Genomic DNA, 16,550 nt, shown 5'->3' with positions numbered 1-16,550 from the left:
GTGTCCCTACAAACAGCGTGACATGCATCATTTCAAAACTTGTAGTAGCATTTATCCATATTCCATTGCTCATGTTTGCACTGATGCCCAGGGTTAATTTCATCAGCAACATCCCCTGTGGTCATTATTGTTAATGCGCAATCCCCACAAAGCTGTTCAGACATGCAGTTGCAATAAACCAAGAGGCATAAGCTTACAGTTTTTTTGGTGTACTTTTACCTTGTAAAGCACCGCGGTTAACTTTAATTGTAAATATTATATAGTAAATTGATGTTTCAATGGAATCCTGCTATACATGGAAGCATAAACGGCAGAGGTGTAAAACAACCACATGATAATGGGGAAGGGGAAAAATTAGAATGAGGTGGAAGTTACAAATTAATTGAAAGTCTTTTCTTTCTCACACAATTTTTTGCTTCCTAGCCTGTTTTCACAGCATGTCATGGAAATTAAGTGGTCAGCGGACCCATACCAGGAAGTTATAGATTTAGTAAGAGATGAGGCGCAACCTGTCTTTATTTCTGGATGTCTAAACACACAGTGCTAATGTGTGTTCAGATCTCCTTGATTTTAAGCATTAACATCAGTTTTAATAAGTCTAGCGCATTCCAGTGATGCTTGTGGTTAGCTTAGTCTGCACTGGGTGGTGTGTGAAAGTCAACAAAGTTAACACACAAACAAATTGTGAAATATGTCAGTGTAAAGTCATGCGTGTTTTAATTTACCTTATCCAAACACTGATGAAAGTAACAAAGGCTTTACTTACAGTGTCATTGCAGGAGTATTTGGAGGACACGTGGAAGTTGATCATATCCTCACCCACAATGATGTATGAAACCCCATAACCATCATCAGCAACCTGAAGTGACCACAGGGATCAAAGTGTTAATACCTCACACACCACCTTTGTGTTTGTAAACATACAGTCAGCTTCTGAAAGCATGCACCCAGTGTGTTCTCATCATTCACATTTGCAGTTGCAACCAGAGGACAATGTGTGTGTGTCACTCACAGGTCCGAACCCGCCGCCCAACGATATAAAATCGGGGTGGTTCTTCAGGTCGAACAGCTCCATCTGCTGAATTGGGGTCTGACTGGTGGAGAGACGCCATGGCTCCGATAACACCTGGAATGTGAGAGAAAATGAGAAAGGAGTGACGCAGACATGTAAAGACACATCTGCCCTGCAAGCAGCATTAACAGTCAAAGAGTTTTCTTAAACTGTTTGAACTGATGGATTCACAATGTCTACTTATGACAGATTTCCAACTCGTACAGATGCCCTTTGGGACTGATATACGAGACGTTTGCAGCTGTCATAATCAGACTCATTCAAAAAAGCAGTCACCATTTTCCTGCATTTACTGTTGATACATCAACAGCATTTCAAAAAAACTACGGTTCACTAAAGGGCCAAATATATCACTGTCCTTTTCTTATCTTGTTAAAGATCTAAACTACTAGATGAATAGGCACAACATTTTGTGCAGGCATTCATGGTTCCCAGAAGATGTATTCTAATGACTTTGGTGATCCTCTGACTTTTCCTCTAGTGCCACCATGAGGTTGACACATGACATTTGTTCCCCCAAAAAGCAGTAAGGTCAGTGATCACTTTCATGCCTTCACCTTTCATCTACGGCCACCACCAGATCAAGTCAAATGGTTTATATCTAAATACAAATAAAACTCAGTTAATACATTTGGTCTAAAGGTCTAAGGTCACGGAGACGATCAGAAAAGACTAAAATAGCAATGTAACATTGAACAAAACAAAAAGCTTACCTCTTTGAGGAAGGGTGACTCCACCCCCAAATATTTGGAGACCACGTACAGGCAGAACAGGTGTCTATCAATTCCAGCTCCAGTCATAGCCATACGGTAAAGGTTCTGGTGCCGCTCTGAAGCCAGTCGGAAGAGATGACTGCATTGCTCCTCTGCCTGTCAAACAAAAACAACTTTAAATTCACCAGAAATACAGCACAAAACACACTGATGATTAGGGATGCACTGGGTATCAGCTGATGCCCAGGTATTGGTATTCTAATCTGTATTCGATCGAAGTACTGATCCGATTCCAGTGTAAAAATGAATAAGCTGTATTATTGTTATCTTATATGTAAGGCAACATCAGGCTTGGCTTAAACATTGCTTCCTTAATTTGTAAAACAAAATGCTGTTAGCTCTCCTAGCAAAATGGTCGGGTCTACTGACGCACTGCTGACACATTGTGTATTACATGTGTGGTTGAATGGACTAGATCGGCCCCCTTGTCACTGATACCTGATCTAGCTATTTGAGTCATTATCAGTATCAGACCGGAGCATCCCTACAGATGATTTTAAGAGTCTGACCTGATATTAGACTGGAATTTTACTTGTGACAATATGATGATTTTACACTGAAGTTTGGACAGACGTTGGGGTCAGCATGAGTAGAAACATTTGTGTGAGCTTTTACTTTAAAGACTTGAAAGGGAGCCTAATCATTGAATTTATCAGTACCTCTCCATTCACTAGAGCTTTGACGAAGGCAGAGCTCTCATTGGAGCACGATCGCACAGTCTCTGTCCGGCCCTCCCTGAACAGACGGGTCATTGAAGCCTCGTAAGTAAGACAGAAACCACCACGATCCTGGAGGCAGGGGGAGGAGGAGGAGGAGAGAAGAGATTGCAAACATGTGATCATAATTAAACACATTTTGAAGCATTGTGAATCCAGGTCAGATGGCCACATTAGATCAAAGACAGGCATAAAGATAAACAGGAAGAGATGGTACAGGAAAAGGAGGTTCAATGCTGCCAGGCAGATAATACCCAAAAAAATTTGAGAAAAAAAAAAAAAAAGAAGCAGCAGCACAGAGTCAACCATAGTTTGCTGAGATGACTGGCAAATAAACTAAACCGAAGGCAGACACTAGGAGCCAGGAAAAGTCAATTATCCAATTCGCTATCACTCTGAAAACCGATCATTATGACCAAAAGTTATAAGTCAATACATGCTACTGCAGTAGGTTTGTGTAATGAAAATGGGCCGTCAGTCTGTCCAGTTACTTGCTCCAGGAAAAATGTACTTATTTCCACTGAAACGTCACGTCACCTGAACCTAGAGTAATGCAGTAGTTTGCCTCATGTGCCCCAGTATCCTTTATTATCATTATTATCAACATGTAAAATTAACAACTTCCAGCCAGGTTTCTCTCATCTATTTGCTGTATAATACACAACCAGTGCATTCACAAACATCGGTCTCTCTTTATATTTTCTACATACTATGTTTTTTGTTATGTACCAATAGACCAAGACAAACCTACTTGGCAAGAAACTTCTTGAAACCGTTGACGTCAAAATATCCGTTTTCCTGGCTTGTTAAAGACCATGTTAAAGAATAAGACAGACTTGTTACTACAAGCTAGAGAACAGTGTTGGTAAATCTGTGCTGCTACAGCCAGTGCAGACAAGGAAGACAATGCACGTCTGAGTTGGGCCGGTGTGTCTAAAGCCGTACAGTCAGGGGTGGAAATGAACTTTTTGGCTCACCTGCCAATGGGACTGGTAGATGAAATAATCCACTGGCCAAGCACATTTTTTACCTGACAAAATAATAACTTGCCTTTTTATGTCACATAAACATTTGTTTCAGTACCTTTAATTGAGATAATAAAGGTATTCTGTTGAATGCAAACTTAAAGATGCCAGATTGAAATTTGAAGCAAAATTAATATCTTGCTATTAAATTAAGACATAACAGTAAATTGTTTTATAAACTTACTAAATGCTTATTAATCATTCAACTTAAATCTCACTGCTCACTCTTAATCATGCATCATCATTCAGCTTAGATCTCCTCATTAATGAAATTTTTTTTTATGCTCCGCTTCAGCCGCATTTTTGCCCCTCCAATATATTCAACTTTCACATGAAGTGCATCACTACCGTAGCCATAAGATGCATGTTACTATAAGCCTAATATGATAAAAGGTTGCTTTCATTTATTAATTCTTTGTGCAAGAAAAATCAGTCTACCCTAACCGGTAATTTATTTATGCTGTGTACTAACGAGACAACATTCTGGTTCACATGTATCTATTTGCTGCCACTGGCTTTAATGGAGGGGAACATATTTATGGGGAAATTTACATCGGTGGCTAGCTAGCTAAATGCTAAAAATGCTATAGATGTATTTGGTCATTTCTAATAGATTTTGAGAATAAAGAATTTATAATACAAAAATGTCAACCTGAGAAGAGCTCTAATCAGCTAATTAACTCAAAAGCCTTTAATCTCTCAGTCTGGTTCTGGTGCTCACAATTAACTTTTCCACAATATTCAGATTTTTTGAGATGCACATGTATCGTAGCATGCAAGTGTTGGAGAAAATGAATGATGGGTAGTCTTAATCATGAAACTGATGCAGCCATGACAAGTCATTTCTGGATATTGCTGCTTCAAGGAGGGTATTGTGGGTAGACATGATTGTAGTCCCTATTTTACAAAAGGAGGCATTTGTAGGTGACAGTGTGGAACATCATTCCTCACAGGTATATTCATTTCGGCACTTCAGTTCCACAGAGAATTATGTCTGAATACGTTTGTGCTGGACAATATTGTACCAACCCCCCCCGTGGCTGCTGTTTTAGGACTGGCTCCTCAGCTACAGCCACATAGAGTATAGATTGAAATGCCTGAATAAAAAGAACATTTCTGCCACTATACCACCAAATGTGAGTGTGTTTGTGCATGTGCCTGTCAAAGTGTTACCCTGTAGTACGCCAGCTGTAAGCCAATCTGTATGAATGCGTCAGGGCTGATGCGAAGCTTCTTGATCTGTCCTTTTCCAAAATCTCTGAAGGGAAACACATGGCAGTCCACGTCATCTGCCAGCGCCTTGGCGACAGCCAGGGAGGAGCTCACCTGAGCCTGAACCTGACAGAAAGAAAGAAAGAAGAGAAAAAGATCCTTAAGAACTAGAACAAAAAGGTGATGAATTTGGACTTTAACGGCACGTAAAGTTTGTTATTTTTGGCCTAAAGACATTTAGGTTCACCCTACACAAAGTAGAGAACCAAGCATGAGACAACTGCCTTTCTCCAGTTTGCCTTTTGTTCAGTGCCTTTAAAGTTAAGAACACAATGACAAACCGCATTAGTCAAGAATGCAGTTGATACATGTTCGTTATGCTCAACCTTTCAAGGCTGCCAAGATTAAAAACATGTGCAAACTTGATATCACCAGCAAATTAATACATAAGCTGATCTAGTAAGTCTTTCAAAATAAAACCTGTTGTTCATTTAGTACTTTTGCCTTAATGAATATGCAATTTGGGACGTTTCTATTTTATTGTGCAAAGTAGCAATTTAATGCGAGGGTAATGAAAGAAAACGTAGAGAACTTAACATTAGATATTCTATATCCAATATATTGAAATACAGTTTTATTTTTTCGATGAACTATATTTATTGAATAGTTTTATTTTCTTTGCATTTTCCTTTCGCTTTGGCAATACTGTTGTATTAACATTCATGCCAATAAAGCAATTTTCGTTTCGACCTGACTTTCCTCTGTGAGATGGAAATATTTAGAAAGTTGCATGGCGCTGCAGAGAGCCCCCTGCTACAGTAGTACATGGATCACACGTAAAATTCATCCAGCCAGAGGGAACGATCACGGCACGCCAGTCGTAATAGCGACAACCCATTGCAGGTATCGGAGAGGGTGTGTACAAGGCCAGGAGATCACAGAGCAACCGGGCTTGGTGTGGACGGCTGGTGATTGTTCCCTCTGGCTGGATGAAGCACGATCTGCTGGCATTTCATCGCATCTGGGTTATTCCAGCACACTGTATCTGTTTCTGCTGGGGTTTCCCAAAGCAGTTTTCCAGGTGTGCTGTCCCAAGTACTTAGCGCAGTCTCAGGCAGGATGGGCAAGTACGATTTCCACATACTTGGGACGCACTGAACAAAACCAACCAAAAGGTATTTACGCAGTGGCTGCTTTCCCTCCCAACTCTCAATGGCGGAAACCATTAAAACATGCAAACCCCTCATTTAAATACAGCCACTTTCATTGTGTTTGCTCCTGTTGTCATCAACGCAATAATTCTTAGTAAGTCACCCATAACGGGTACTAAAATTGCACGTTTTAGAATGCACACACAATTTAGCACTCTTTATTCAGGATGTTAGTAAATCGGCCCTATGTTTCCAAATAATTGCTAGAAGATTGTAGATAGGTACTGTAGCTCATACAAATCCACTTTGTCCACAAGTTCAGTCCACACTCCTACCTAGAAAGCTAGACAGCATTTCACTCAAAGCTTTCTGCCTGAAGACCAAACTTGGTAACTAGAGTAAACCAACTGGTGCGATCTATACTTGTATTATTTTCCATTCGCAAATTTAATAAGATATATTTTTTATTATATATATTATTTTATAAACGAGAACTGAAAGTGAGTTATAAAACATTACATCATTTAATTTTCAATGCATCTGTGCAGCCCTGTTAAATAAATACTAATAATAGTATAGTTTTCTTACACAGAATTTCCAAACTTCCAGAGTGTTCCAGTTTGTACTGCCGCCACAAACCTTTACGTTTCAGGGTTGAGTCAAATCACTTTAGATAATGTTCTCTCTCGTAATGGCCAGCAATTCTCTAAAAGATACTTGTCTCAAGCATCTTCAACCACATAAAAGATATTCTAGAGTTCAAAGAACCACAACCGCCCTCTGGGACACATTTTTGTACATTAGGCATAGGGCAAATAAATGTTGTACCTTTCAGTAAACATGTGTTTGCCATGTGTGTGTATTCAGCAGCTCATCAGGTTACATTTGGGATTGCTTCTGCAAGCAAACACAACCACTGGGGGTCGGGGTGCAGATGGTGTTGATACAGCTAATGTCTGACTGGAATACTGAGGTAAATGCAGCTAAGTGCACTGAGCAATCAGCTTATCAAAGGCTGTTGGCAATTAACAGTTAGCCGCTGAGGAGTAGTAACTCATCCCTTATGTTTTCCCCATTTATTCTTTCAGATGGGGTTAAAGTCACACTTCACATCTTAGTAGTAGTGTACAGTTACTAATGTAGTTGTAATATCTGTGTAAAACCAATTACCACACTGGCACAATGTCAGAAATTCCATTTTCCTAAAAAATTTGTTTGATTCTGACTCTTGCTTGGTACAATGTTAATACACTCTAGGTTCCCTATTTGGTTCCTCTTTTCTTTTGGTGCGTTTGATTTATTTAAAATACTGGCAAGGGGGTGCCAGGAAATAGCAAAAGAAACAGGAAACAGGAACAAAGTTCAATAGAGCACCCACCAATACTCCTACAGGTCTTTGTGACAGGTCAGATTTATGCACGCATCCTGACACGACCTGAGAATGTTAGAGCTTACATTTGGAAAAGCCCAAAAAACCCGCTGGAAATGGATTTTGATTGGCGAACAGAGGCACACAAACATTGCAGAGGGAGAGAGCTGTAACGGGCGGTTTTGTAATACGGTAGTTGTGGCTTAGAGGTTGAGCAGGCCAGCTATTAAACTGAAGATCGGCTGTTTGATCCCCTGCTTCCCCAAGCCTGCATGCCAAGTAGGCAAAATACTGAACCCATCAGAGTATGGATGTGTGAGAATGGGGTGAATGTGACATGTGGTGTAAAGTGTTTTGAGTGGGCGGAAGACTAGAAAGGCGCTATACAAGGACAGTCCATTAACAGGAAATTTAATATACTCATGTTTGACAGAGCGTCACTGCCCATTACTTTCTTTTATATGACAAATCACGTGGTTTTGACATGATTGACGTATCCTATACAGGTATTTTTAGATGTGAAGCAACTCGGGGACACAGAAAGCCACACATACTCATTCACTCACTGTCGGTATAATGAAACACACCGGATGTAGTACGATTGGTGTGGCAACCTGACAAGCGCAGGGTGTGCTCCAACTATCAGTTCGGAGGTGTGTAATTACATCAGCTTCTTCAGTTTGGTCATGTACATTTTAGATAAACCCAAAACTGCCAAAAAGCAGGGTAAAGCTGGGCAAGAAAAAAAAATAAAAAATACAACTGCTAAACTCTGGAATTCCTTAGTCAACAAAATTTCAGATGATCTTTCCTGACATGAACACCAGAGTGGGTTAATAATTCCACTGAAATGTCTTCTCAGTGACAAAAGTAAGTTTGAAAAGTAAACTCTACTTTTCAGACAGAAAAAATTTCTCAGCGCCCACACCCACACAGACTACGTGGAGGAGACTGTTGTGTTTGTTGTATGTTTCAGGCAGACTGATTTCAAAACAGATAACAAATGTGAGGGGGAAAAGGACAAAACAGAAAGGCATCCATTTAATTTTTCCCTTCCTCTATTCATCCTTTTTGTGTTTTGACATACAAAGGGTCTGAAATAACATTTCTCACTGCCTGACACTGTGGCAGGCAAGTTTTTCTGTTGTCTTGAAATGTATGCGCTAAATAAAGGAACAATAATCAGCCCACTTAATATAAATAAATAATAATGTTCAACATATTTACACAAAAACATTACATGCAGGTTTGCATGCACATGGGACCCATGTCCTTCAGTACAATCACTCCACCTTTCTTATCATTAACCAGGTATTTCAAAAAAGGTACCTACAGTCAACACGAAACACACAGACTTGAAGTTCACCACAATATCAGTTCACCTAAGTGTATTATACATTCAGTGGTCAATACAAAACCCCCAGTTCAGGTGCTAATTTGAGAAACCTGCACATACATAATCTGACTTCTCTTCATCAAGTCTGATTCTGCTCTTAAAAGGAAGTTTTTCCTCGTCTGTGTCACTATTGCTTGCCCATTGTGGGATATGTTGGTCTCTGTAAATAATATCACAAAGAGTACAGTCTAAGCTGGCTCTATGTGAAAAGTGCAATGAGATAACTTTGAATTGGCGTTAAAATTGAAATTAATCAAATTAAGTAAAATTAGTCAGGTGAATGATTCAACAAGATTAGTCTACAGCAATGCTGAGGATGGGAAAACGTAAACAGGCAGCGGTAAATGGAGCATGATTCAAAACTAGCCTTTCTAAAATTCTTGCTAATGCATGTCTTCATATAGAGGTTTCAATTGCTGGCCCATTTCCTCTTCTGTCTGTTTGAGTGGGTCTTTCAAATACGAAACCAAACAGCTGCTAAGGAATCCATTCAGCTCAGAAAGTGTGGGAAATTCCCAGCTCCACAGAGTCCATGTACAGCTCGCATGCTGCAGCAGTGACAGCCACGGGGCTTTCATCCAAGGAAACCACCTCACAGTTCACAACATATTGTAATGGTTGTTTACTCATTACATCATCTTCTTGTGACATACAGTGGTGGAAAGTAATGAAGTACAAATACTATCTTTTTTCGTATTTGTACTTTACTTGAGTATTTTTAGTTATCGCAACTTCTTACTTTCACTTCAGCAGCCCAACAGGAGTCAGGTAAACTTGTGATGTCAGTGGATCACAGTAATGTTAAGCTGTGTTTCCATCAGAGGAACTATAACCTGGAACTAGGAACCTTTGGAGGAACTCTGTTTCCACACAAGGGACCATGGTCTAAATCTGATTACAACAGGTAATAAAGAACGTTAAAAATAAAGGTCCCTAGATGAGAGCCAGCTGATCTGCAGCTCTTTTCAGCTGGAAATGCTTTAATAAACTTCCAAACTGTCAGCTGGAGTTATTTTATAACTTAATAGCTTTATCCAGTTGGTTATTAAATTTGTAACAAACCTTATCGTGTGTCTCTTCATTACACTCCCACACAAAAAAAGCTATTTTTAATTTTAAGTTTTTCATTATATTCAAATCAAATTTCACATTCATTTGTACATTTTGCTCATGGATCGTGGTTACTAAATAATGATGCCAGTACATTGCTTTGTATAATGTATACGTCCGCTGGTCAATCATGGTTAATTTGCCTAATCTTCGCAGGCACACAACAATGGGCAGAAGGAACCTTTTAGTTCCTTGAAAAGAGATCCTGGGATTAAGAGTCCCCGGTACTTTTGGTGGAAACGCAGCTTTAGGTTATTGTGCAGCTGCAGTGAATCTCTGTCCTGCTCCCAGCTGGGCAGCGCAGCTCTTGCCAGACTGTGTCTGCACAATGTTGGAATGAAATACAACTATTAATTACATTTGATAAATACTAAGAGGCCGTGGTGTTAATAAACTGTAGCTCATAAGAAGATGACCGCATTGTGTGTGGAAATTCGTTTATATGCGCATGCATGAAATGAAACTTCTCATAGGGGCACATAATTTGAAATTAAGACCGTGATTATGTTTGTCCCACTCGAGGGTTAGTCACAAATCTAGACTAATGCAAGATGGAAATCAATGAACTTGCATATTAAAATGCTGATTAGCTGGACAGACTGACCCTAATGGAACAGTTGCTGCTCCACGCAGATTCCCCTCAGTTTTAACAGACTTCATGTGGGCTGAGTTAGTGCGCAGAGGTCCATTTAAAGCACTGGATTTTTCTAGAAGAAGAAGTTTACATTCAGGCTTATTAAAGGGGGAGGATTGTCGGCGTCAGGTGCGACTGCAGTAGAACGGCTCTGAGTCGCAGACAGTTTGAGACCAGTGGAAACATAGCTGGTAGAGTTTTGCAATATAAACAAAAACTGAAGCCAACTTTGCTCTGTTTGGGACTGAGTGGCACTTTATCAGAGGTTCTGAAGTTATGTTGTGGCCTGATCACGTGTTTTCATTTGTTTTGGTTGCCACAGTCCCAAACTGTCTGTCAGGTGGAAGGGGATACTACCATAACAGCAGAGAAATGATGCAGGCTAATTCTCCCACAGTATAAGAAATTTCCACTTGTCCTTTTGTGACTCATTTTTCCTTATTGTGATTCACTGTAACTTATAATGCTGATTTAAAACCTGTCTTGAGTGAATTTAAAGAGATAGGTTGCTTTTTGTAAGATCAATAGATTTGAATGTGTAGTACTTTTTACTTTCGATACTTTTTTCACTTTTACTTGAGTAGTAATATACTGGATGACTAACATTTTTCATGTGGTATCTGTACTTTAACTTTAAAGTATGAAAATCAAGTACTTTTTACAGTACAATTTTGAAAAAATATTTAATTGCGATTATTTTGACTGATATTGCAATTGCTATATGATTTGCAATACTAGTGGAGAATGATCATTTTTACATAATTATTCTAATTTTCACTGAAAAACATTAAAATGATTGTCTGTCATTTTTGCAAGGATCTGTACCTACCAAAGATGTTTTCTGAAGTCTGTAGAATATGATGTGTTGGCCAGGACATCTCTACAGCATGACAGTATTCAACTTAAAATGGTATTTTGACAAACATTTTGCCTTTAGCAAATATTGCACCGCCTGCAATTGAAAATTGCAGTAGGCCATGGTGTGATTTCAATAAGATTTCGACTATTTGTTCAGTCCCAACATCATTACAAAGCATCCTCAATATGACTACAAAATCATTATAAGCAGTTTATCCTTTTTGGAAACACATGGTGAAAGTTCATAGGAACAACAACAACATAATTTGGCTTTCTCAAAATCAGGATGTCAGAGGAAGGTGAGCTGGAGGAAAGGGATAAGGCGTTTCTGGCCCAACATATAAATATATGCAGATCTCCAGAACTATTCAGCTGCCCTCACTGAATATTACACTCCATAATCTTGTGGGTTTAAAATTCCGACTCAGTCTTGGACCACAACTTGGGGATGCCACAACTGAGGGCATCCAACGTAAATCACTTTAATTCACCTTAAATGTGGTGGTTTGTATGCAGGTCAAAAATATTTTGAAACATAAGACGTGTTTAGCCAGTGGTCTTTGTTTAGACCAAAGCTGACCTACTTACGGAGCCCTGCACCGTTTGTTAGTACTGCAAAACCTCAAGCATTAAAAAAAGGAAGCTTGAATTTTGTCTCAGATCCTTCAATTGTTCCTCCCTTCCACCCAGATAACATCACAGAAAGCATATTCTGTTCATGTACTCTGTGGGTGTCAGTCAGTGGGGACTGGAGCTCATGGATGCCAGAGCTGCGAGACAACGGTGCTATAAATGATGTGACTCATAAGCTCTGACACTGGAAGGAAAAAAAAAAGTTTTCCTTCTTCACAACTGAAGCAAAATACCACAACTTTATGCAAGCCCCCCCCCCAAAAAAAAGAAATATTCTGGGACTGCCCAGACAAGTCAACATAAGAATCATTTTGCCAGACATACCACAGTAGTATGAGTAGATAAGGTAGTGTTTCTCAGAGATCACTAGACACGACAAAAAAAGACATGGCACATAATAAAAACATTAAACAAGAAACACATTACAACACGGACACTAATTCCCACACAGTCTACTACTATGCACAACATTAAATATAAAATGTCAGTATAGATATAAAGGGACCATTACTCAAAGTACCCGACTACTGGCTGTGAGGTTAGAATGCAACTTAGCACATGAAGTCACGTCATGAATTTAGAGACCTCAGATTGTGAATAAAGCAGATATTCCATAGTTTTGTTGCCCTGGTTTTGATGCTCCTGTGTTGCTAAACTGATGGCAGTGGTTGGAAAAGTCTATGGGACCTTTGGCAATGTTCGCTGCATTTTTCTGAGACTGGCTCTTGAAAAGATTATTGACAGGAGGTAGTGAGAGTCCAGTGATCCACTCATCTTCCCTCACCGTCCTCTGCAGAGCCCCCCCCCCAATCACAGTTCAACCACAACACACCCTTTGCCGGGAGAGACACTTGTTTCAGTTTCTTCAAAAAGGTACAGTCTAGTGGCATTTCTAGGCCAGGCAAGGTCATCACATATCTGCACATCTGAGAAACTGACGCTGAGTGGCGTGTGCTCAGGCCGTCACCTCCTGAAGTCGATGATCATCTCCTTCATCTCATCAACATTGAGCACCAGGTTATTGTCTCTACAGCAACCTGCTAGATGTTCCAGCGCCATCCTTAATGGAGCACAGAGCAACATTTTGTACTGAAATGATGGTGCGGTGTATAAATCTACTCTTGGTTTAGGGATCGACAGATATGCCATGCCATTTATGCGATGGGGGTGCTGAACTTCTGATTTTACATAGAACTACCAGTTTCCTCCCAATAAGTTAATATACAGCCTATTACAATATACATTTCAACGTTTCCAGCACTAATTGTCTAACATTAAATTAAAAGTATAATGTTAATATAATAGTATACTTTTGGTATAATATTAAATTAATTATGATGTTACTATATTCCTCATCATTTCATATAATGGTATACTATAGCTTACCACTAGTATAATATTAATTCCAGTTACAACCATGCATATTTAATTATTAAATTACTTAATTTTCTTAACTTTTATTTACAATCGTACAAGTGTGAAATGGGTCACTATCTAAATTGGCAGTTGTCTGAGAAAAAGTTGAAAAACAAAAAAGAGCTACTGATGCAAGATTTCTCGTGTTTGATCTTCAGTACCTAGCAAAACGATTACAGACATGTTTTCAGAATCAATCAGTTCTCATAACATCCCTAGCAGAAACACAAAGGAGGAACACGGCATGTAGATGTACAAATCCAGAAAACAAGCAAAAGTGGGCAGGTGTGATCAAAAGCTACAGTCCCCTCCAAAAGTATTGCAACAGTTAGGCAAATTCCTTTGTTTTTGTTGTTCACTGAAGACATTTGGGTCTAAGATCAAAAGAGGAGTATGAGACAAGAGTTTAGAATTTCAGCTTTCATTTCCTGGTATTCACATCTAGATGTGTTAAACAACTGAGGACATATCACTGTCTGTATTAGACCACAGCATTCTTAGGTGAGCGAAAGTATTGGAACAAATAATCTTAAAGTAAATAAACATTTAATATTTGGTGGCATAACCCTTGTTTGCAGTAACTGTCTCAAGCCTGCGACCCATCGACGTCACCAAACTGTTGCATTCTTCATTTGTGCCGCTATTCCAGGCTTTTCCCGCAGCTTCTTTCAGTTCTTGTTTCTCCCTTCAGTCTCCTCTTAAGGAGATGAAATGCAGCTCTGTTGGGTTAAGGTCAGCTGATTGACTTGGCCAGTCTAAACCACTTTGTCCTTTGTTTTGTTGGCAGTGTGCTTTGGGTCTTTGCCCTGCTGCATGATAAACGTCCTCCCCATTAGTTTCAATGCATTTCTCCATAAACTGGCAGACAAAATGTTTGTCCGCTTCTGAATTCATTCTGCTGCTCCAATCATCAGTTCCATCATCAATAAATATTACTGAGCCTGTTCCAGAAGCGGCCATGCACGCCCAAGCCATGACATTACCTCCACCATGCTTCACAGATGAGCTTGTATGCTGCGGATCATAAGCAGGTCCTTTCTTTCTCCACACTTTGGCCTTTCCATCACTTTGCTAGAGATTAATCTTGGTCTCATCAGTTCATAAGATTGTGTTCCACAACTTTTGTGGCTCATCTCTGTACTTCTTTGCAAAGTATGCATCTTGTGTTGTGGCCTCTTTATTTCTGCTCTGAGTCTTCTTCCAACAGTGGATTGTGATACCTTCACCCTGCACTGTGGAGGTAGTTGCTGATGTCACTTACTGATGTTTTGGGATTTTCTTCAAAGCTCTCACCATATTTCTGTCATTAACTACTGTTGTTTTCCTTGGCCGACCTGTTGGACGTCTGTTGCTCAGTACACCAGTAGTTTCTTTCTTTTTCAGGACGTTCCAAATTGTTGTGCTTGCTATGCCCAATGTTTGTCCAGTGGCTCTGGTCGATTTTCCTTCTTTTCTCAGCTTGACAGTGGCTTGCTTTTCTGCCATCGACAGCTCTCTGGTCTTCATTTTGGTTTATCCTCTTTAACAGGAAATGCAGTCTTTATAGTTTTGAACCAAGGATGAAAACTTAGACTAGTCATGCAGAGCTATTTAATGTTTGGACAGTCAATCTAAAAGGCAACAAGAAACATCTGTCAGTCACATGTTCCAATAGTTTTGCTCACTTGAAAAATGGGTGGGTTCAAACAAAGGGTGGTATTGTCCTGAGTTGTTTAACACATCTAGATGTGAATACCAGGAAATGAAAGCTGAAATTCTGAACTCTTGTCTCATACTCCTCTTTTGATCTTAAACTCAAATGTCTTCAGTGAACAACAAAAACAAAGGAATTTGCCTTACCGTTGCAATACTTTTGGAGGGGACTGTATACGTTTTAGCAACCACATGTCAGCTTGACAAAAAATCCTCATGACCGCCTGACCACAAATTTTTACCACAGAAAGATGAATTTGTGCTTGGTGAGATGGGTGAAGAGGTTAAGCATGCTTTAATTTGTGCTTGTTTGAATTGAAATTGATCAAGTCCACCTCCCTGGTGTCATGTAAAAAGTTCATTGGGAACAGTCCCAGTAGTGTTCTCCTCAACTCCGCCACTTTGTGCAAAGAAAAATACACTGGAGCATTTTTAAGCATAACTTAACAATGGGATTAACCACTACACCTATTTCACGTTACTTTATTAATCAAATTACAAACTTGCATTCTTGCTAAATGGCTGACCTGCTGCATCATGAAAGCCTATTGTATCAACTGATCTTAAAAGTAAAGGTCACAGACCTGACTTATAATGACCGCTTTGAAATTTAGTAAAGTAAGATAAGATACGAGACACAGCTGGATAGGTTTCACGCTCATATGGTCTAGATTTCTACTCCGCTTTGTCTTGACAGCAATGGCTTTGTTGTGGAAGGTTCAGCTTTATAAATTATTTTGTGACTTGATTATAAAATTAATGTTGGCTGGTTTCAGCTAATGGACAGGAAATTACTGAACACTAACCACATTCATTAGCACCATCTGCAGAGATCACCATTTAATAGCAAGGTTTTTTTTAATAGCTTAGAAGGAAAAAAATGCTACGACTCTGGTCTGATTTGAGAATCTTGTTACTCACTGGCCTGCCATCATTGTCCAAGGTGAAGATTTATTATAATGTATAAAATGGAATGGGAACTGAAATTAAAAAAAACCTGTCTGTAAGCAAAGTGATTTGACTGATTTATAAAGGCGTGCTTCTAGTTATTTTATTTATTATGTGGCTTTCTCAGAAAAAAAAATGACAAGAGGAAAGTTGTCATTGTTCTGTGTGCAGGATGCAGCTGCATGTCATCCTCCGGGAGAACAAAAAGTGATTCATCTTCTCAGCCCAAAGCTAGCTAGCTAGCTAGCTATCTATATATCTATATATATCTATATCTATATCTATATCTATATCTATATCTATATCTATATATCTATATCTATATCTATATATCTATATCTATATCTATATATATATCTATATATATATATATATATATATATATATATATAATTTTAATCTCTACCGCCACTCTTACATAATACACTGCTCAGGACAGTCCCAAAAGTCAGCATGGTCTGAAGAGGACCTGCTACTAAACTAAAGAATGTAACTCTGTGAAGGGAATCAGACAAAACAAAATGTACTGTTTGAGTGCGTTGGCT

At 39.2% G+C, this 16,550-nt stretch overlaps 1 protein-coding gene across 2 annotated transcripts in view; it reads right to left on the bottom strand.

Annotated features, from left to right (window-relative positions):
• cpt1a2b (carnitine palmitoyltransferase 1A2b) overlaps positions 1–16,550 on the bottom strand; it is a 54,169-nt gene that overhangs the window by 4,220 nt on the left and 33,399 nt on the right. For both annotated transcript variants that reach the window (XR_005440520.1, XM_038692621.1), the window contains exons 14-18: positions 4,760–4,924; positions 2,505–2,633; positions 1,786–1,941; positions 1,013–1,126; positions 767–859 (exon numbers count right to left, since the gene is read on the bottom strand). Coding sequence is in view for 1 of the 2 variants with exons in the window: in XM_038692621.1 (XP_038548549.1) it covers positions 767–859; positions 1,013–1,126; positions 1,786–1,941; positions 2,505–2,633; positions 4,760–4,924 (657 nt within the window). In the remaining variant the exon portion in view is untranslated. The remainder of the gene's footprint in view (positions 1–766; positions 860–1,012; positions 1,127–1,785; positions 1,942–2,504; positions 2,634–4,759; positions 4,925–16,550) is intronic.

This window comes from Micropterus salmoides, unplaced genomic scaffold (genome assembly GCF_014851395.1).
Source record: "Micropterus salmoides isolate LMB-PRFRI ecotype aquatic unplaced genomic scaffold, ASM1485139v1 Ms_hic_scaffold_10, whole genome shotgun sequence".
Taxonomy (NCBI): Eukaryota; Metazoa; Chordata; class Actinopteri; order Centrarchiformes; family Centrarchidae; genus Micropterus; species Micropterus salmoides.
Note: the sequence above shows the minus strand (reverse complement) of the source record. Positions and strands in the feature narration are given on the sequence as shown.